General features: G+C 37.7%; 1 protein-coding gene across 1 annotated transcript in view; it reads left to right on the forward strand.

Moving 5' to 3' along the window:
* GALNTL6 (polypeptide N-acetylgalactosaminyltransferase like 6) overlaps window positions 1-13,399 on the forward strand; it is a 1,496,936-nt gene that overhangs the window by 648,651 nt on the left and 834,886 nt on the right. Inside the window, exon 4 of the mRNA XM_055577661.1 lies at window positions 13,002-13,168. Coding sequence (XP_055433636.1) covers window positions 13,002-13,168 — 167 coding nt within the window. The remainder of the gene's footprint in view (window positions 1-13,001; window positions 13,169-13,399) is intronic.

A 13,399-nucleotide genomic window follows, 5' to 3' on the forward strand; every position in this document is an offset into this window, starting at 1 on the left:
TTTTGGAGAGTCCTCTTTCCATGTCTTCAAGTTTATGGATCTTTTCACCCACAATATCTAACCTGCCTTAAATTTTATGCAGTGTATTTTTCATCTCAGATACTGTAGTTTCAATCTCTAGAAGTTGTATTTGGTTGTTTTTAACATCTTCTGTGTCTTTCAGTATGTTCAAGTATTCCTTTGTCTTCTTGAATGTTTGGGAAACACTGTAATGACTACTGTAATGTCATTGCCTATTCTATCATCCTTGATATTTGCGTCAATTTCACTTAGTGGTTTTTCTGCTTCCTTTTGGGTTCCTGTTTTCTTGCTTCTTTGAATGGTTTGTAGTTTTTATTCATTGTCAGATGTTTGAATTGTATTTTTTAGGGTGTTAAATATTTTGATATTCCTATGAGTGTAACTGAGCCTTTTCCCTGTGATACAATGCAGCTATTTAGAAACAGTTTGATACTGCTAAGTATTGATCTGAAGCTTTCTTTGAACTGGAACTGTTTTTAGGACTAATTCTCCATCCTTTCAGTCAGACACGACTAAGCGACTTCACTTTCACTTTTCACCTTCATGCATTGGAGAAGGAAATGGCAACCCACTCCAGTGTTCTTGCCTGGAGAATCCCAGGGATGGGGGAGCCTGGTGGGCTGCCGTCTATGGGGTCACGCAGAGTCGGACACGACTGAAGCGACTTAGCAGCAGCAGCAGCTCCATCCTTTCTAACCCCTTTTCCAATACTCTACGCAATTCTCCTTGAGATACAAGTTTTTTCTTCATGTCTGCTGAAAACAAGAATTATTTCATGCCCTATATGAGTTACTGATCCCTTTAATCTTTTCTGGTGGTTCATTCCTCAGTTCAAGGTTATATCTTTACACACATGTGCTGATCTATACTCTGCTGAAAATTCAAAGGGACACTGTAGACTGCCTAGGTTTTCTTTCTATACCATTCTTTCCTGCAACCTCTTACATACTTTGATAACTCTAGATTGTTGGCTTCATCTCTACCATTTAGGGAGATCACCTGGGTATACCTGAGTTTCTCCTAACTTCAGCATTGCCTAGAATTTCACTCTGGTGTATAAGCAGAGGGACATGTTTGTTTCCTCTCTCTGAAGAATTTCTATATTTTTTGCCCATGTCTTGAAAACCATTGTTTCATATTTTTAATATTGTTGTTTAGGTGGTCAAGTGGAAGAATAAGTATGTCTATATTACTCCATTGTGCTTGTACTCAGTCATATCCAACTCTTTGTGACCCCATGGACTGTAGCCCACCAGGTTTCCTTTGTACGTGGAATTTCCCAAGCAGGAATACTGGAGTGGGTTGCCATTTCCTCTTCCAGGGGATCTTCCAGACTCATGGATGAAACCCTGGTCTCCTGTGTCTCCTGCATTGTCAGGTGGATTCTTTACCACTGAGCCATCTGGGAAGCCCCCCACCCCCCACCACGTTACTCCATCTTGGTTAAAAGGAGAAATCCCAGGGATAATCTTAGCCAGAAATAATATTAGCTGGAAGTTGCAAAGCTATTTTATTAAAACATACAAAACTAATAAAGAAATATTAGATATAGGGGGCACAACGTCTACTTCTTTTCCTTCCCCTCCTAGTGTAATCTAGTGGTTCAGACAGCCCAGTGGTTCAGTGGTCCAGGCCTTCTTAGAGTCTGTATTCAAATGATATTTTGTCATAAATTTTTGCCATAGGTATTTCTTTATACATATTATTAAATGGCTTACTTTCAGAAGTATTTGTGGATAATAGATTACATATCTCACAAAAATGCTTGATCTAATGGAGTAATTGCCTACCTCACTTTAAAATATTACAGTATTTATATAATTGAACAGATTGGATTAATATAAAGATGTCTTAAAAAGCCAGTGATAGAATGGTATCTCCAAAATATTATGTAATCAGAAGTGAAGAGTGTTGGATTCCATTTCTTTGCTCTCTACTCCCCAGCTATGTGAGTTATAAATATATTTCAAAAATTTTTAAACTCTTTAAGTCAAGTGCCCCATAATTCTATCACTCTTCACCCAGTACACTGTTTTACCTGTTTGATTGTTAAAATAATTTTTGTTTAACTCTCTAAAACTCTAGATGTCTCAAATTTCAATTAAATGAAGGACTAAACTTGATGATACCTTAAGTGTGGTTGTAGTTCTAAAAATGAGATTGCAACTATGCTTCTGTAGATGGGAGACCTTAAATATATACAATCATTTTTTTTCTTTATTGGTCTGTGAAGAAATTGAATCTCTTTGATGTTTCCACATAATGTAATATAACAGGCAGTTTCCATTTTCCTATTTCCTTTTTTATTTGAAAGAACACAGACTAAGATGGTCATGTTCATCCCAACTATTTCTGGCTATAATTCTTCGCTGTATATAACACTGCACTTACCAGGCCCTCCTGCCATGTGACTAGCGCTGACCAGTGATTTGTAAGCACAAGGAACTGTCATTCAAGAGACAGACCATTTAATTTCCAGCTTGAGACCCACCACTGTTCTAACTAATGTCTGGCACAGTGATTGACAATGGTCAAAATGTTGACTAGTGCCAGTGACCTCAGGCAGAGAGTCTAGCCAACCCGTGATAAATAAGCAGAAGACACACAAAGAGGATATTCATTTTTGTGAGCCGTTGAGATTGGAAGTTATTTGTTACCATAGCATAACATAACATCCTGACTGATCTACTTATATAATAGAAAAAAATCCAATAAAACAAAAAATAAAATAATAACTTCAGATAAGCTAATGGAATGATCTAAGGAGTAAAATGTTAAAATGCTTTCATTCAAATGTCCTACTCAAATCTTGCAGTCTGAGTGTTTGAATCTTTAAAATGCAGGTTTTGGTGTTGTGTCCAAAACTAAATATTCAGCCTTAGGCATGAGAAAGTGTGTTTAGATGATGGTAAGGAAAATATAAAGGCTTTGAGAATCTTAAATGCAAGTTTACCTAAACAAAGTATAAAGGTTGATATTGTTGAATGAACAGTAAAATATCTCTTTCAGACAAAAAAAAAAAAAATCACAAATAAGTCAGATACTTAAATCACATATCTCTAATTTTTTTTAATTGGCTTATTCCTATTTGTGAAAGAACCACCTTTTGTGAAACCAGTGAAGTTGCAAAGATAAATTAATGTAATTATAAAAGAATGGTGGTTAAGTATGTTTATAATAAAGAATATTGTTAAACTAAATATATCTTTAAATCGCCCTGTTATTAAATGTCAATAGTGAATATCAGAAAACATATATGCTCTGTTTGTGGAAACAGAAGAGTGTGAGAAATATTCTATTCAGTTTTATTTTCATTATTGTGAATGGTTTAGCAGAATGTTTACAGACTGGTTTTTAATCAACTTTTTAAAATGCCTTTAAGATTTGTTGTTTCTCACAAGTAGCTTAAGAATTTATTTCTTTTGTCTCTTTGGTACATTTAAATTTAAAGATTTGTTTTTCCATTCACTTAGATAAAGTATTACTTAAAGAGACGTCCTCATTTCTGAGCCATTATTACTCTCCAAGTTAATTTTATGAAAAGGCTTATTTTAAAATAATACACAATATGAAATGCAATAACAACAGGCATTTTCACCCATAGTCCTATAAACTTAATACAACAGTTTTAAATTATCCCTATTTTCTTTTCATAAATTTGCTACCTATCCATAAACATATAAATTGTGTCTGACTTCATTTTACTTATTTCTTCAACACAGTTCCATATTACCACATTGTCTTCTTATTTCACAAATTTCCCATTCTCAACTTGACTTGAAGTTAAATCTAAAATACACAGGTTGCAGATTCTTAATAAAATTCTGGATATGCTTCAATATTTCTAGTAATAATGAGAAGCGGTGATCTGAACAATAGCTTGGCCAATGCAATGGCTGACTTTGAGAGTGAATTCAATTTCCTTTGGAGCAGCTTAAATGCTGGGATGACTAAATATAATTTAATCAGCTCAGGCACCACCACAAACAGGCTGGCTTTCCTTAGAGTAAAAATCAGATCAGCACCCTCATTATTTTTGCCCAAGCTATTTCAATCTCTATTTCTTCCTTTCATCTTTGCTGTCTCAATGCATCATTTACCCAGATGTCAGAGGAATTATAAACATTATCCTGTCTTCCCCATCATTAATAGTATGAGAAATACTTCATATTGACTGCAGGCTAATGTCCAGATTTCTTAGAATCACTTTCAAGATCCTCCATGACTTGTTTTCCACATACAGACTCATCTATAAAGACATCCCTAGTTCTTTCAGATAAAGTTGGTCATACTTCCTGCGGGCTCTTCAGTGCCTCTGTGCCATCTATTATGCCCCTTGTCTCATTTGAGTCTAATCATTTAATGTATCTGTCCACTGGTCTGTGAATCCTTAAGGGAGGAAACTGTAATTTATTCATCTTTTTATCATGTGTCTCTCACTTTCTCTCACGCAGTTCGTGTCTCTCCTTGTTTCCTAGCATCTTTCACAGAGGACTTGACAGATAAAATAACAACTGTTAAGGCAACGACGGACTTTCCTGATGATCCAGTGGTTGAGACTTCACCTTCCAATGTAGGGGATGTGGGTTCGATATCTGGCCGGGAACTAAGATCCCACATTCCTCATGGCCAAACAACAAAAACACGAAAAAGAAGCAATATGAGAACAAATTCATTCCTCATCAAAAAAAAAATTTTTTTTTAAAAAGCAACAATAACAGCAACATGTAATTTTAAAAAGCTATTATCAAATATAATACTGTACTGAGTGCTTGGTATGGATTATCTAATTTAATTCTCTTTCACAAATTATGAATAAATTATAATTTTTGGCTTCTATATTGTTACACATGAGAAAACTAGTCTTCTAGAAGTTAAATAACTGACCCATTTTCACACAAGTGGCAAAGCCACATTTAAACCTCAAAAGTCTAATGTATAAAATGTGATTTCTCAATATTTGAGGAATAATTATAATGAGTGAGTTTTCAGTGTAGTCTCATTGAAAAAACTTACAAGCATCTATGTAAAGAAGGTAACTTTATTACTAATAGTCTACTTATTAGATTAAGGCTATTTTTAATGTAATGTGGGTGCATGCTCAGTCATGTCCAACTCTTTGTGACCCCATGGACTGTAGCCTGCCAGGCTCCTCTGTCCATGGAATTCTCCAGACAAGAATACTGGAGTGAGTTTCCACTTCCTCCTCCAGGGGATGTTCCTGACCAGGGATCAACCCCAAGTCTTCTGTGTCTCCTGCATTGGCAGGCTGACTGTTTCAGATTGGTTTCCCCTAAAGTAGACTCTCAGACACAATTTGACTGCAGTAGTTTTAAAGAGATCATCACAGAGTATCCCTGGGCAAGGAGGGTGAAGAGGTAAGACAGGGAAGGGAAATCAGCCAGTCAAAGATCTCCATCCTGATGCTTATCCCTGTGGGCACCTGAGGCTCCATCTTGCTGGAAAACCATGGCGATGATACAGAAAACACCTCAGAGATGCTTCATTAGAGAACTGCTCTTTCCCCAGCTTCATTGGCTGGGGAACCAATTTGCCTCTGAACTTTTGATCTGCCTTTTATCAGAGATGAGAGAAAGCACTCGGTTGACTGTCTGCTGGTACTTATGGTAAGACCAACTTGGCAAGTTCTAGGATGGTGATGCTGTAGAGACAGTGTTGATGCTCTGGCATCAGTCCTGGAGCTGTTACTCATCAACTTGTGCTTCCAGTAAATCAGATTTTTATTTGAGCTATAGATAGATGATAAATAGATGGATAGATAGATGATAAATAGATGGATAGATAGATGGATGGATGTTAGATAAACAGATAGATAGAGGGATGATAGATGAATGGATGGATGGATAGATGGATAGATTCATGGATGATAGATGATAAATAGTTAGATAATAGATAGATGATAGATAGCAGACACATAGATGATGGATAGATACACATACACACACATGTACATACATAGACAGCTAATTGTGTATGTCATATATCAGTGCTGTGTTTGTTACTGAACTCAGGTTCAGTTGCTCAAAAGCCAGTCATTTGAGAGGCAAGTGTGAATAGACAGGAAATATGCTTTAATCAGAAAAGCCAACAATCTGAGGAGAAGGTGGATTTGTCCAGAGACCAACTCTGAAGATTCTGCTTGGCCACGACCAGTTTTAAAGGGGGAAATGGGGAAGAATCTCAGTGAATCTATCAGAGCAGGATGTTGGGTTCTGATCATTCTCCACTGCGTGAACATCTCTTCTGATGTTATCTTGCCTGCATGATCTGCCTGCTGGGTTGCTAAAGGGGCTGCTGGGGTAGAGAGCTAGTCATTTTTTAGCTACTTTATTCTTCATCCTTACCTCTTTTTATCTAGGAAAAGAATTAGCAGGTTAGACAAGGCATAGTGTGCATTCAGGAGAGCGTAAGTCAGGAGTTAGGTTGAGTTGCTGAGTGAATCTCATTCCTAGAATTAGGGTCTTTTTTTTTTATTATTTTAATTGGAGGCTAGTTACTTTATAATATTGTGGTGATTTTTGCCATACATTGACATGAATCAGCCCTGGATGTACATGTGTTCCCCATCCTGACCCTCCCTCCCACCTCACTCCCCATCCCATCGCTCAGGGTCATCCCAGGGCACCAGCCCTGAGCACCCTGTCTCATGCATTGAACCTGGACTCAAGTTCTATTTCACATAGGATAATATACATGTTTCAATGCTATTCTCTCAAATCATCCCACCCTCGCCTTCTCCCACAGTCGAACAGTCTGTTCTTTACATCTGTGTCTCTTTTGCTGTCTCTCATATACTAGAATTTAAAGAATTAGGGTCTTTTAAGGCTGGAACAGAACAGAAATGAGCAAGCAGGACAGGGAGCAAAGGATCTGTTTTCATGTTCAACTCGATAATGCAGTCAAAATTGAATTCCTCTTTACCCTCAAGTCTTGGAGCCCTCAAATGTCCCTCATGCACTGTGTTTTTACCTCCATCTGTATTTCATACATCAGTTGCCCATGTCCAAAGCGTGGGGGTCCTCCATAACTGTTTCTCCTAGACAGTTACCAAGTCATGTCAATTATTTTCCTAAATATATCTCAAGTTGGTCTTTTGCAGGCCCGTTTTAACTCTCACTTGGATTTCTGTAGTACTTTATGAATTGATTCAGGGGCCCCACTCTCAAATGCTTGTACACGTCTACATATCAATTCCCCTTTAAATCTTTGCCTTTTACCAGTCTGTATCTTCTATTATAACATAAATATCTTAAAGTCAGAAACTAGGGTTCATTCTTTGTTTTATCTCCACTTTACATCCTGGCTAAGAGTAAGCCAATAGGAAATCATTATGAACTGAACACACAAATGAACAGAAAGATACTTTCACATCCCTTATATAGAAATTACTTAAAATATTTTTAGAGCAAAGGCTTTTTTGCCCATGATCAGTCTTCCATCCTCACAAGTCTGCCTATTTTTCTTAATGGATTATATATAGCTGTTAAACATATATTTAAATCCCAAAGCCTATTGATTGCTTTGCAGTCCCAAACCTTTTTGGCACCAGAGATTAGTCTCGTGGAAGACAATTTTTCCATGGATGAGATCAGGGAGATAGTTTGGGGATGATTCAGGAACAGTAGGGTCCATGCTCCTATGAGAATCTAATGCCACCGCTGATCTGAGAGGAGATAGAGCTCAGAAGGTCATGCAAACAATGGGGAGAAGCCATAAATACAAAAGAAGCTTCACTTGCCCACTGCTTATCTCCTGCTGTGCAGCCTGGTTCCTAACACGAACTGGTCCATGCCCTAGGGCTGGGAAACCTGCTATAGTGTATTGGTCTGAATACAGTTATTTTAAAAAAAGCAAGCAATGTGTACAATATCTCCTCTAAATGTTAAAAGAATAATTTTCCTCTTGGGAATATCAGTTACATTCCCAGAGCATTGTTAGGTATGATGTTTTGATATTTTGATATATTGATATTTGATGTTTTTATATATTGATATCCTGAATATCAATATTCAGGATAATACAAAACTCAACATTCAAAAAACTAAGATCATGGCATCCAGTCCCATCACTTAATGGCAAATAGATGGGGAGACAATGGAAACAGTGACAGATTTTATTTTCTGGGGCTCCAAAATCACAGCAGATGGTGATTGGAGCCATGAAATTAAAGACACTTGCTCCTTGGAAGAAAAGTTATGACCAACATAGACAGCATATTAAAAAAAAAAAAACAGAGACATTACTTTACCAACAAAGGCCTGTATAGTTAAAGCTATTGTTTTTCCAGTAGTCATGTATGCATATGAGAGTTGGACCATAAAAAAAGGTGAGCGCCAAAGAGTTGATGCTCTTGAACTGTGGTGTTGGATAAGACTCTGGAGAGTCCCTTGGACTGCAAGGAGATCCAACCAATCAATGGTAAAAGAAATCAGTCCTGAATATTCATTGGAAGGACTGATACTAAAGTTCAGTTCAGTTAAGTTCAGTCACTCAGTCGTGTCTGACTCTTTGTGACCCCATGAACCACAGCACGCTAGGCCTCCCTGTTTATCACCAATTCCTGGAGTCCACCCAAACCCATGTCCATTGAGTCAGTGACGCCATCCAACCATCTCATCCTCTTTTGTCCCCTTCTCCTCCTGCCCTCAATCTTTCCCAGCATAAGGGTCTTTTCAAATGCATCAGCTCTTCACATCAGGTGGCAAAAGTATTGGAGTTTCAGCTTAAACATCAGTCCTTCCAATGAACACCCAGGACTGATCTCCTTTAGGATGGACTGGTTGGATCTCCTTGAAGTCCAAGAGACTCTCAAGAGTCTTCTCCAACACCACAGATCAAAAGCATCAGTTCTTTGGTGTTCAGCTTTCTTCACAGTCCAACTCTCACATCCATACATGACTACTGGAAAAACAATAGCCTTGACTATATGGACGTTTGTTGACAAAGTAATGTGTCTGCTTTTTAACATGCTGTCTAAGTTGGTCATAACTTTCCTTCCAAGGAGTAAGCGCCTTTTAATTTCATGGCTGCACTCAGCATCTGCAGTGATTTTGGAGCCCAGAAAAATAAATTCAGCCACTGTTTCCACTGTTTCCCCATCTATTTGCCATGAAGTGATGGGACTGGATGCCATGAGCTTAGTTTTCTGAATGTTGAGCTTTAAGCCAACTTTTTCACTCTCCTCTTTCACTTTCATCAAGAGGCTCTTTAGTTCTTCTTAACTTTCTACCATAAGGGTGGTGTCATCTGCATATTTGTGGTTATTGATATTTCTCCTGGAACTCTTGATTCCAGCTTGTGCTTCTTCCAGCCCAGCATTTCTCATGATTACTCTGCATATAAGTTAAATAAGCAGGGTGACAATATACAGCCTTGACGTACTCCTTTTCCTATTTGGAAACAGTCTGTTGTTCCATGTCCAGCTCTAACTGTTGCATCCTGACCTGCATACAGATTTCTCAAGAGGCAGGTCAGGTGGTCTGGTATTTCCATCTCTTTCAAAATTTTTGCAGTATGTTGTGATCCACATAGTCAAAGGCTTTGGCATAGTCAATAAAGCAGAAATAGATGTTTTTCTGGAACTCTCTTGCTTTTTCAATGATCCAGATGATGTTGGCAATTTGATCTCTGGTTCCTCTTCCTTTTCTAAAACCAGCTTGAACATATGGAAGTTCATGGTTAATGTATTGCTGAAGCCTGGCTTGGAGAATTTTGAACATTACTTTACTAGCATGTGAGATGAGTGCAATTGTGCAATAGTTTGAGCATTCTTTGGCATTGCCTTTCTTTGGGATTGGAATGAAAACTGACCTTTCCCAGGCCTGTGGCCACTGCCGAGTTTTCCAAATTTGCTGGCATATTGAGTGCAGCACTTTCACAGCATCATCTTTCAGGATTTGAAATAACTCAACTTAAATTCCATCACCTCCACTAGCTTTGTTCATAGTGGTGTTTCCTAAGGCCCACTTGACTTCACATTCCAGGATGTCTGGCTCTAGGTGAGTGTGAGTGATCACACCATCATGATTATCTGGGTCGTGAAGATCTTTTTGTACAGTTCTTCTGTGTATTCTTGCCACCTCTTCTTAATATCTTCTGCTTCTGTTAGGTCCCTACCATTTCTGTCCTTTATTGAGCCCATCTTTGCATGAAATGTTCCCATGGTATCTCTAATTTTCTTGAAGAGATCTCTTGTCTTCCCCATTCTATTGTTTTCTTCTATTTCTTTGCATTGATTGCAGAGGAAGGCTTTTTTATCTCTCCTTGCTATTCTTTGGAACTCTGTATTCAAATGGAGCTCCAATTCGTTGGCCACCTGATGTGAAGAACTGACTCACTGGAAAAGACTCTGATGCTGGGCAAGATTGAAGGCAGGATGAGAAGGGGATGACAGAGTATGAGATGGTTGGATGGCATCACTGACTTAATGGACATGATTTTGAGTGAGCTCCCAGAGTTGGTGATGGACAGGGGAGCCTGGCATGCTGCAGTCTATGGGGTCACAAAGAGTCAGGCATGACTGAGTGACTGAACTGAACTGAACTGAATGTTGATATAGGAAAACACCTTTGTCTCAGGTCTCTGGCTTTGTTGAATGGGTAACTCTGTAATCATGACAAAATGCACTGAATTCCTTTAGCACTCTTTTCCATCTTTGTTCATTATATGTGAAAGCACCTTTCTCACTATACTCTTGGAAATCACTGACACGTATGTTTCATATATTGCTCTTTAAAATCATTTTATGTTATCCCTAAAGGAATATGTTCCTTTGTGAAAGTCACTCAGTCGTGTTTGACTGTGACCCCATGAACTTTAACCTGCCAGGCTTCTCTATCCATAGAGTTCTCCTGGTCAGAATACTGAAATGGATTGCCATTCCTTCCTCCAGGGGATCTTCCTGACCCAGAGATCGAACATGGGTCTCCTACATTGCAGGTGGATTCTTTACCACTGAGCCACCAGGGAAGCCCTGGTTCTTTAAAGAGCATGTCTTTTATAGGGCTTTTATGCCCATTTCATGGTATCATTTTGATGGTTTTTTCCTAGTTCTCTCAATTGTATTTGAAAACATTGAAATCTACCATTTTTATAAATATTTTTACAATTTTTAAAATCTGAAATCAAATAAAGTGATAATAAAGTGACAAGATAGAAAGAAATATCTATATTTTTATATTTAAATTATTTGTCTAAAAGTATGTCATTTTATTATAACTTCCAGGATAATTAATTTTTTTCTTTAATTGCATTATGCTGCTGCTGTGTCACTTCAGTCGTGTCCGACTCTGTGTGACCCCATAGATGGCAGCCTACCAGGCTTCCCTGTCCCTGGGATTCTCCAGGCAAGAACACTGGAGTGGGTTGCCATTTCCTTCTCCAATGCATGAAAGTGAAAAGTGAAAGTGAAGCCGCTCAGTCGTGTCTGACTCTTAGCGACCCCATGGACTGCAGCCCACCAGGTTCCTCCGTCCATTGTTTTTCCAGGCAAGAGTACTGGAGTGGGGTGCCATTGCCTTCTCCGTAATTGCATTATACTAATATTCTATTATCTGAAGCCGTAAGACAAGATCTATTTTATATCCACAGTGATATTTAAGTTATCCTATTGAGATGATAGTAAAATAAAGTATTGAAGTAATTGACTAAAAACATATTGTAGGTAATGTCTTGAATATTCTGGCATGTTTCTATACATACTGGTAGAATCTATGCATGTTTCAAAATTTATACTTTGTTTTGTTTTCTCATAAATTAAACAGTAGCCATTTCTGGCAAAAGACAAATTATTAGATGTTCTTGCTTTTAAGCAGAAACTGTGTCTGTTTCCAGATTTTTGCTCTCTCTTTTGTCTTCAGGTTGTCCATATCAGGAAAATAACTGAATTTTGATAATTGATGAAAATTTCATTCTGTATTATTTTTAAAGTAACTCAAATGTTTCACCAACAAGTGAATTCATTATCCTTCATAAAGCTTGGGCAAATATGACCAATGCTGAACTAAAAATAAAATGAGATTTGAGACCCAGTTTTCTGCCCTATTTATAAATTACTTAAATAAATCCAGAATATTGAAAGCATAGCCATGACATATACTAAATTGCTTGTAACTATGCCCAGAGTTAAAGCCTACTTCGTATTTGGCATCTCAGATTACTTCACAGTGATAACAGAAATATGAGATCAGTATAGTTCTCATAAGGAAGGTCATAATGTCATGATTTGAATCTCACTGTAGTCTCAACCATGAGGTTGTATCAGTATGTGATTATTTAAGATTAAATTTTCACTTCTTTCACTTTAAGTCTCTTTTCTCCCCTAGAGCCTAAACACTGCCAGCCATGGAGACATAACCCAACTTTAACTGATTATTTGGGCATAGATATTACAGAAGTTAAACTTCCCAGAAATCCACCCAAACATTAACCATGTGCTCAATGGAAATGATGTTAATACATAAAATTTGTCCTCATTACTATTAGATCGCAATAGAGAAAATATATATTAAGAAGAACATGACATTTCAGTGCAATTCTTACCTGCTTTTTGAGCCACTGGTATAGAAAAGCACAGATGAAGTCAATATACAAAGGAGGGCATAGCTGAGGAAATTATGGCAAAATCAACTCAGAATCACTGGAATAAACTATTCATCTGGTTTTATAGTCCAACAGAGCTTCTTATTTAACCTTGTTGAGTTGAGACACATTATCTGTAACTGAATAAATGTGAAATTGACACATTCAAAAAACAAAAAAGAGAGTGGATGTGAAAGGGAATCATTAATAAATCCCAAGCATGGGTAGAGTATCTGTAATGATGTAGAAGCTCTGGCTGGGAAATCATTAGGCAAAGTCTAATTTTCACAGTTGTCTGATAACACAGTAAGTCAATGGCAATATAAAATGTACTACCATTTTGCATCTAACATAGCCTTGCCCTCCTCTTTCAACTCCAGCTGTAAGCACAAGATGTACCTGGAAAGGCTGCCAAACACCAGCATCATTATCCCATTCCATAACGAAGGCTGGACTTCCCTCCTCCGGACCATACACAGCATCATCAACCGAACCCCGGAGAGTCTGATCGCAGAAATCATCCTGGTTGATGACTTCAGTGATAGAGGTAAGTCACTGTTGATACCATTTTATGTGATTCTGTTATCACCTACATAATTGTTACAGGCTTTTAAAATAAGGCAGAGGATTATTACAATGGCTTCTTGCTGATTCTATCTGAAAGGTGATTATGAAGTTTTGTCTATGCTGTGCTGATGTGATTTTGTAAAATGTTGGCCAAATGCAAAACGAAATGGATAAGTTATTGGCATCATTTGCGGTATCTGTAAGAAATTTA

This window comes from Bubalus kerabau, chromosome 4, assembly GCF_029407905.1.
Source record: "Bubalus kerabau isolate K-KA32 ecotype Philippines breed swamp buffalo chromosome 4, PCC_UOA_SB_1v2, whole genome shotgun sequence".
In the NCBI taxonomy this organism is placed as follows: Eukaryota; Metazoa; Chordata; class Mammalia; order Artiodactyla; family Bovidae; genus Bubalus; species Bubalus kerabau.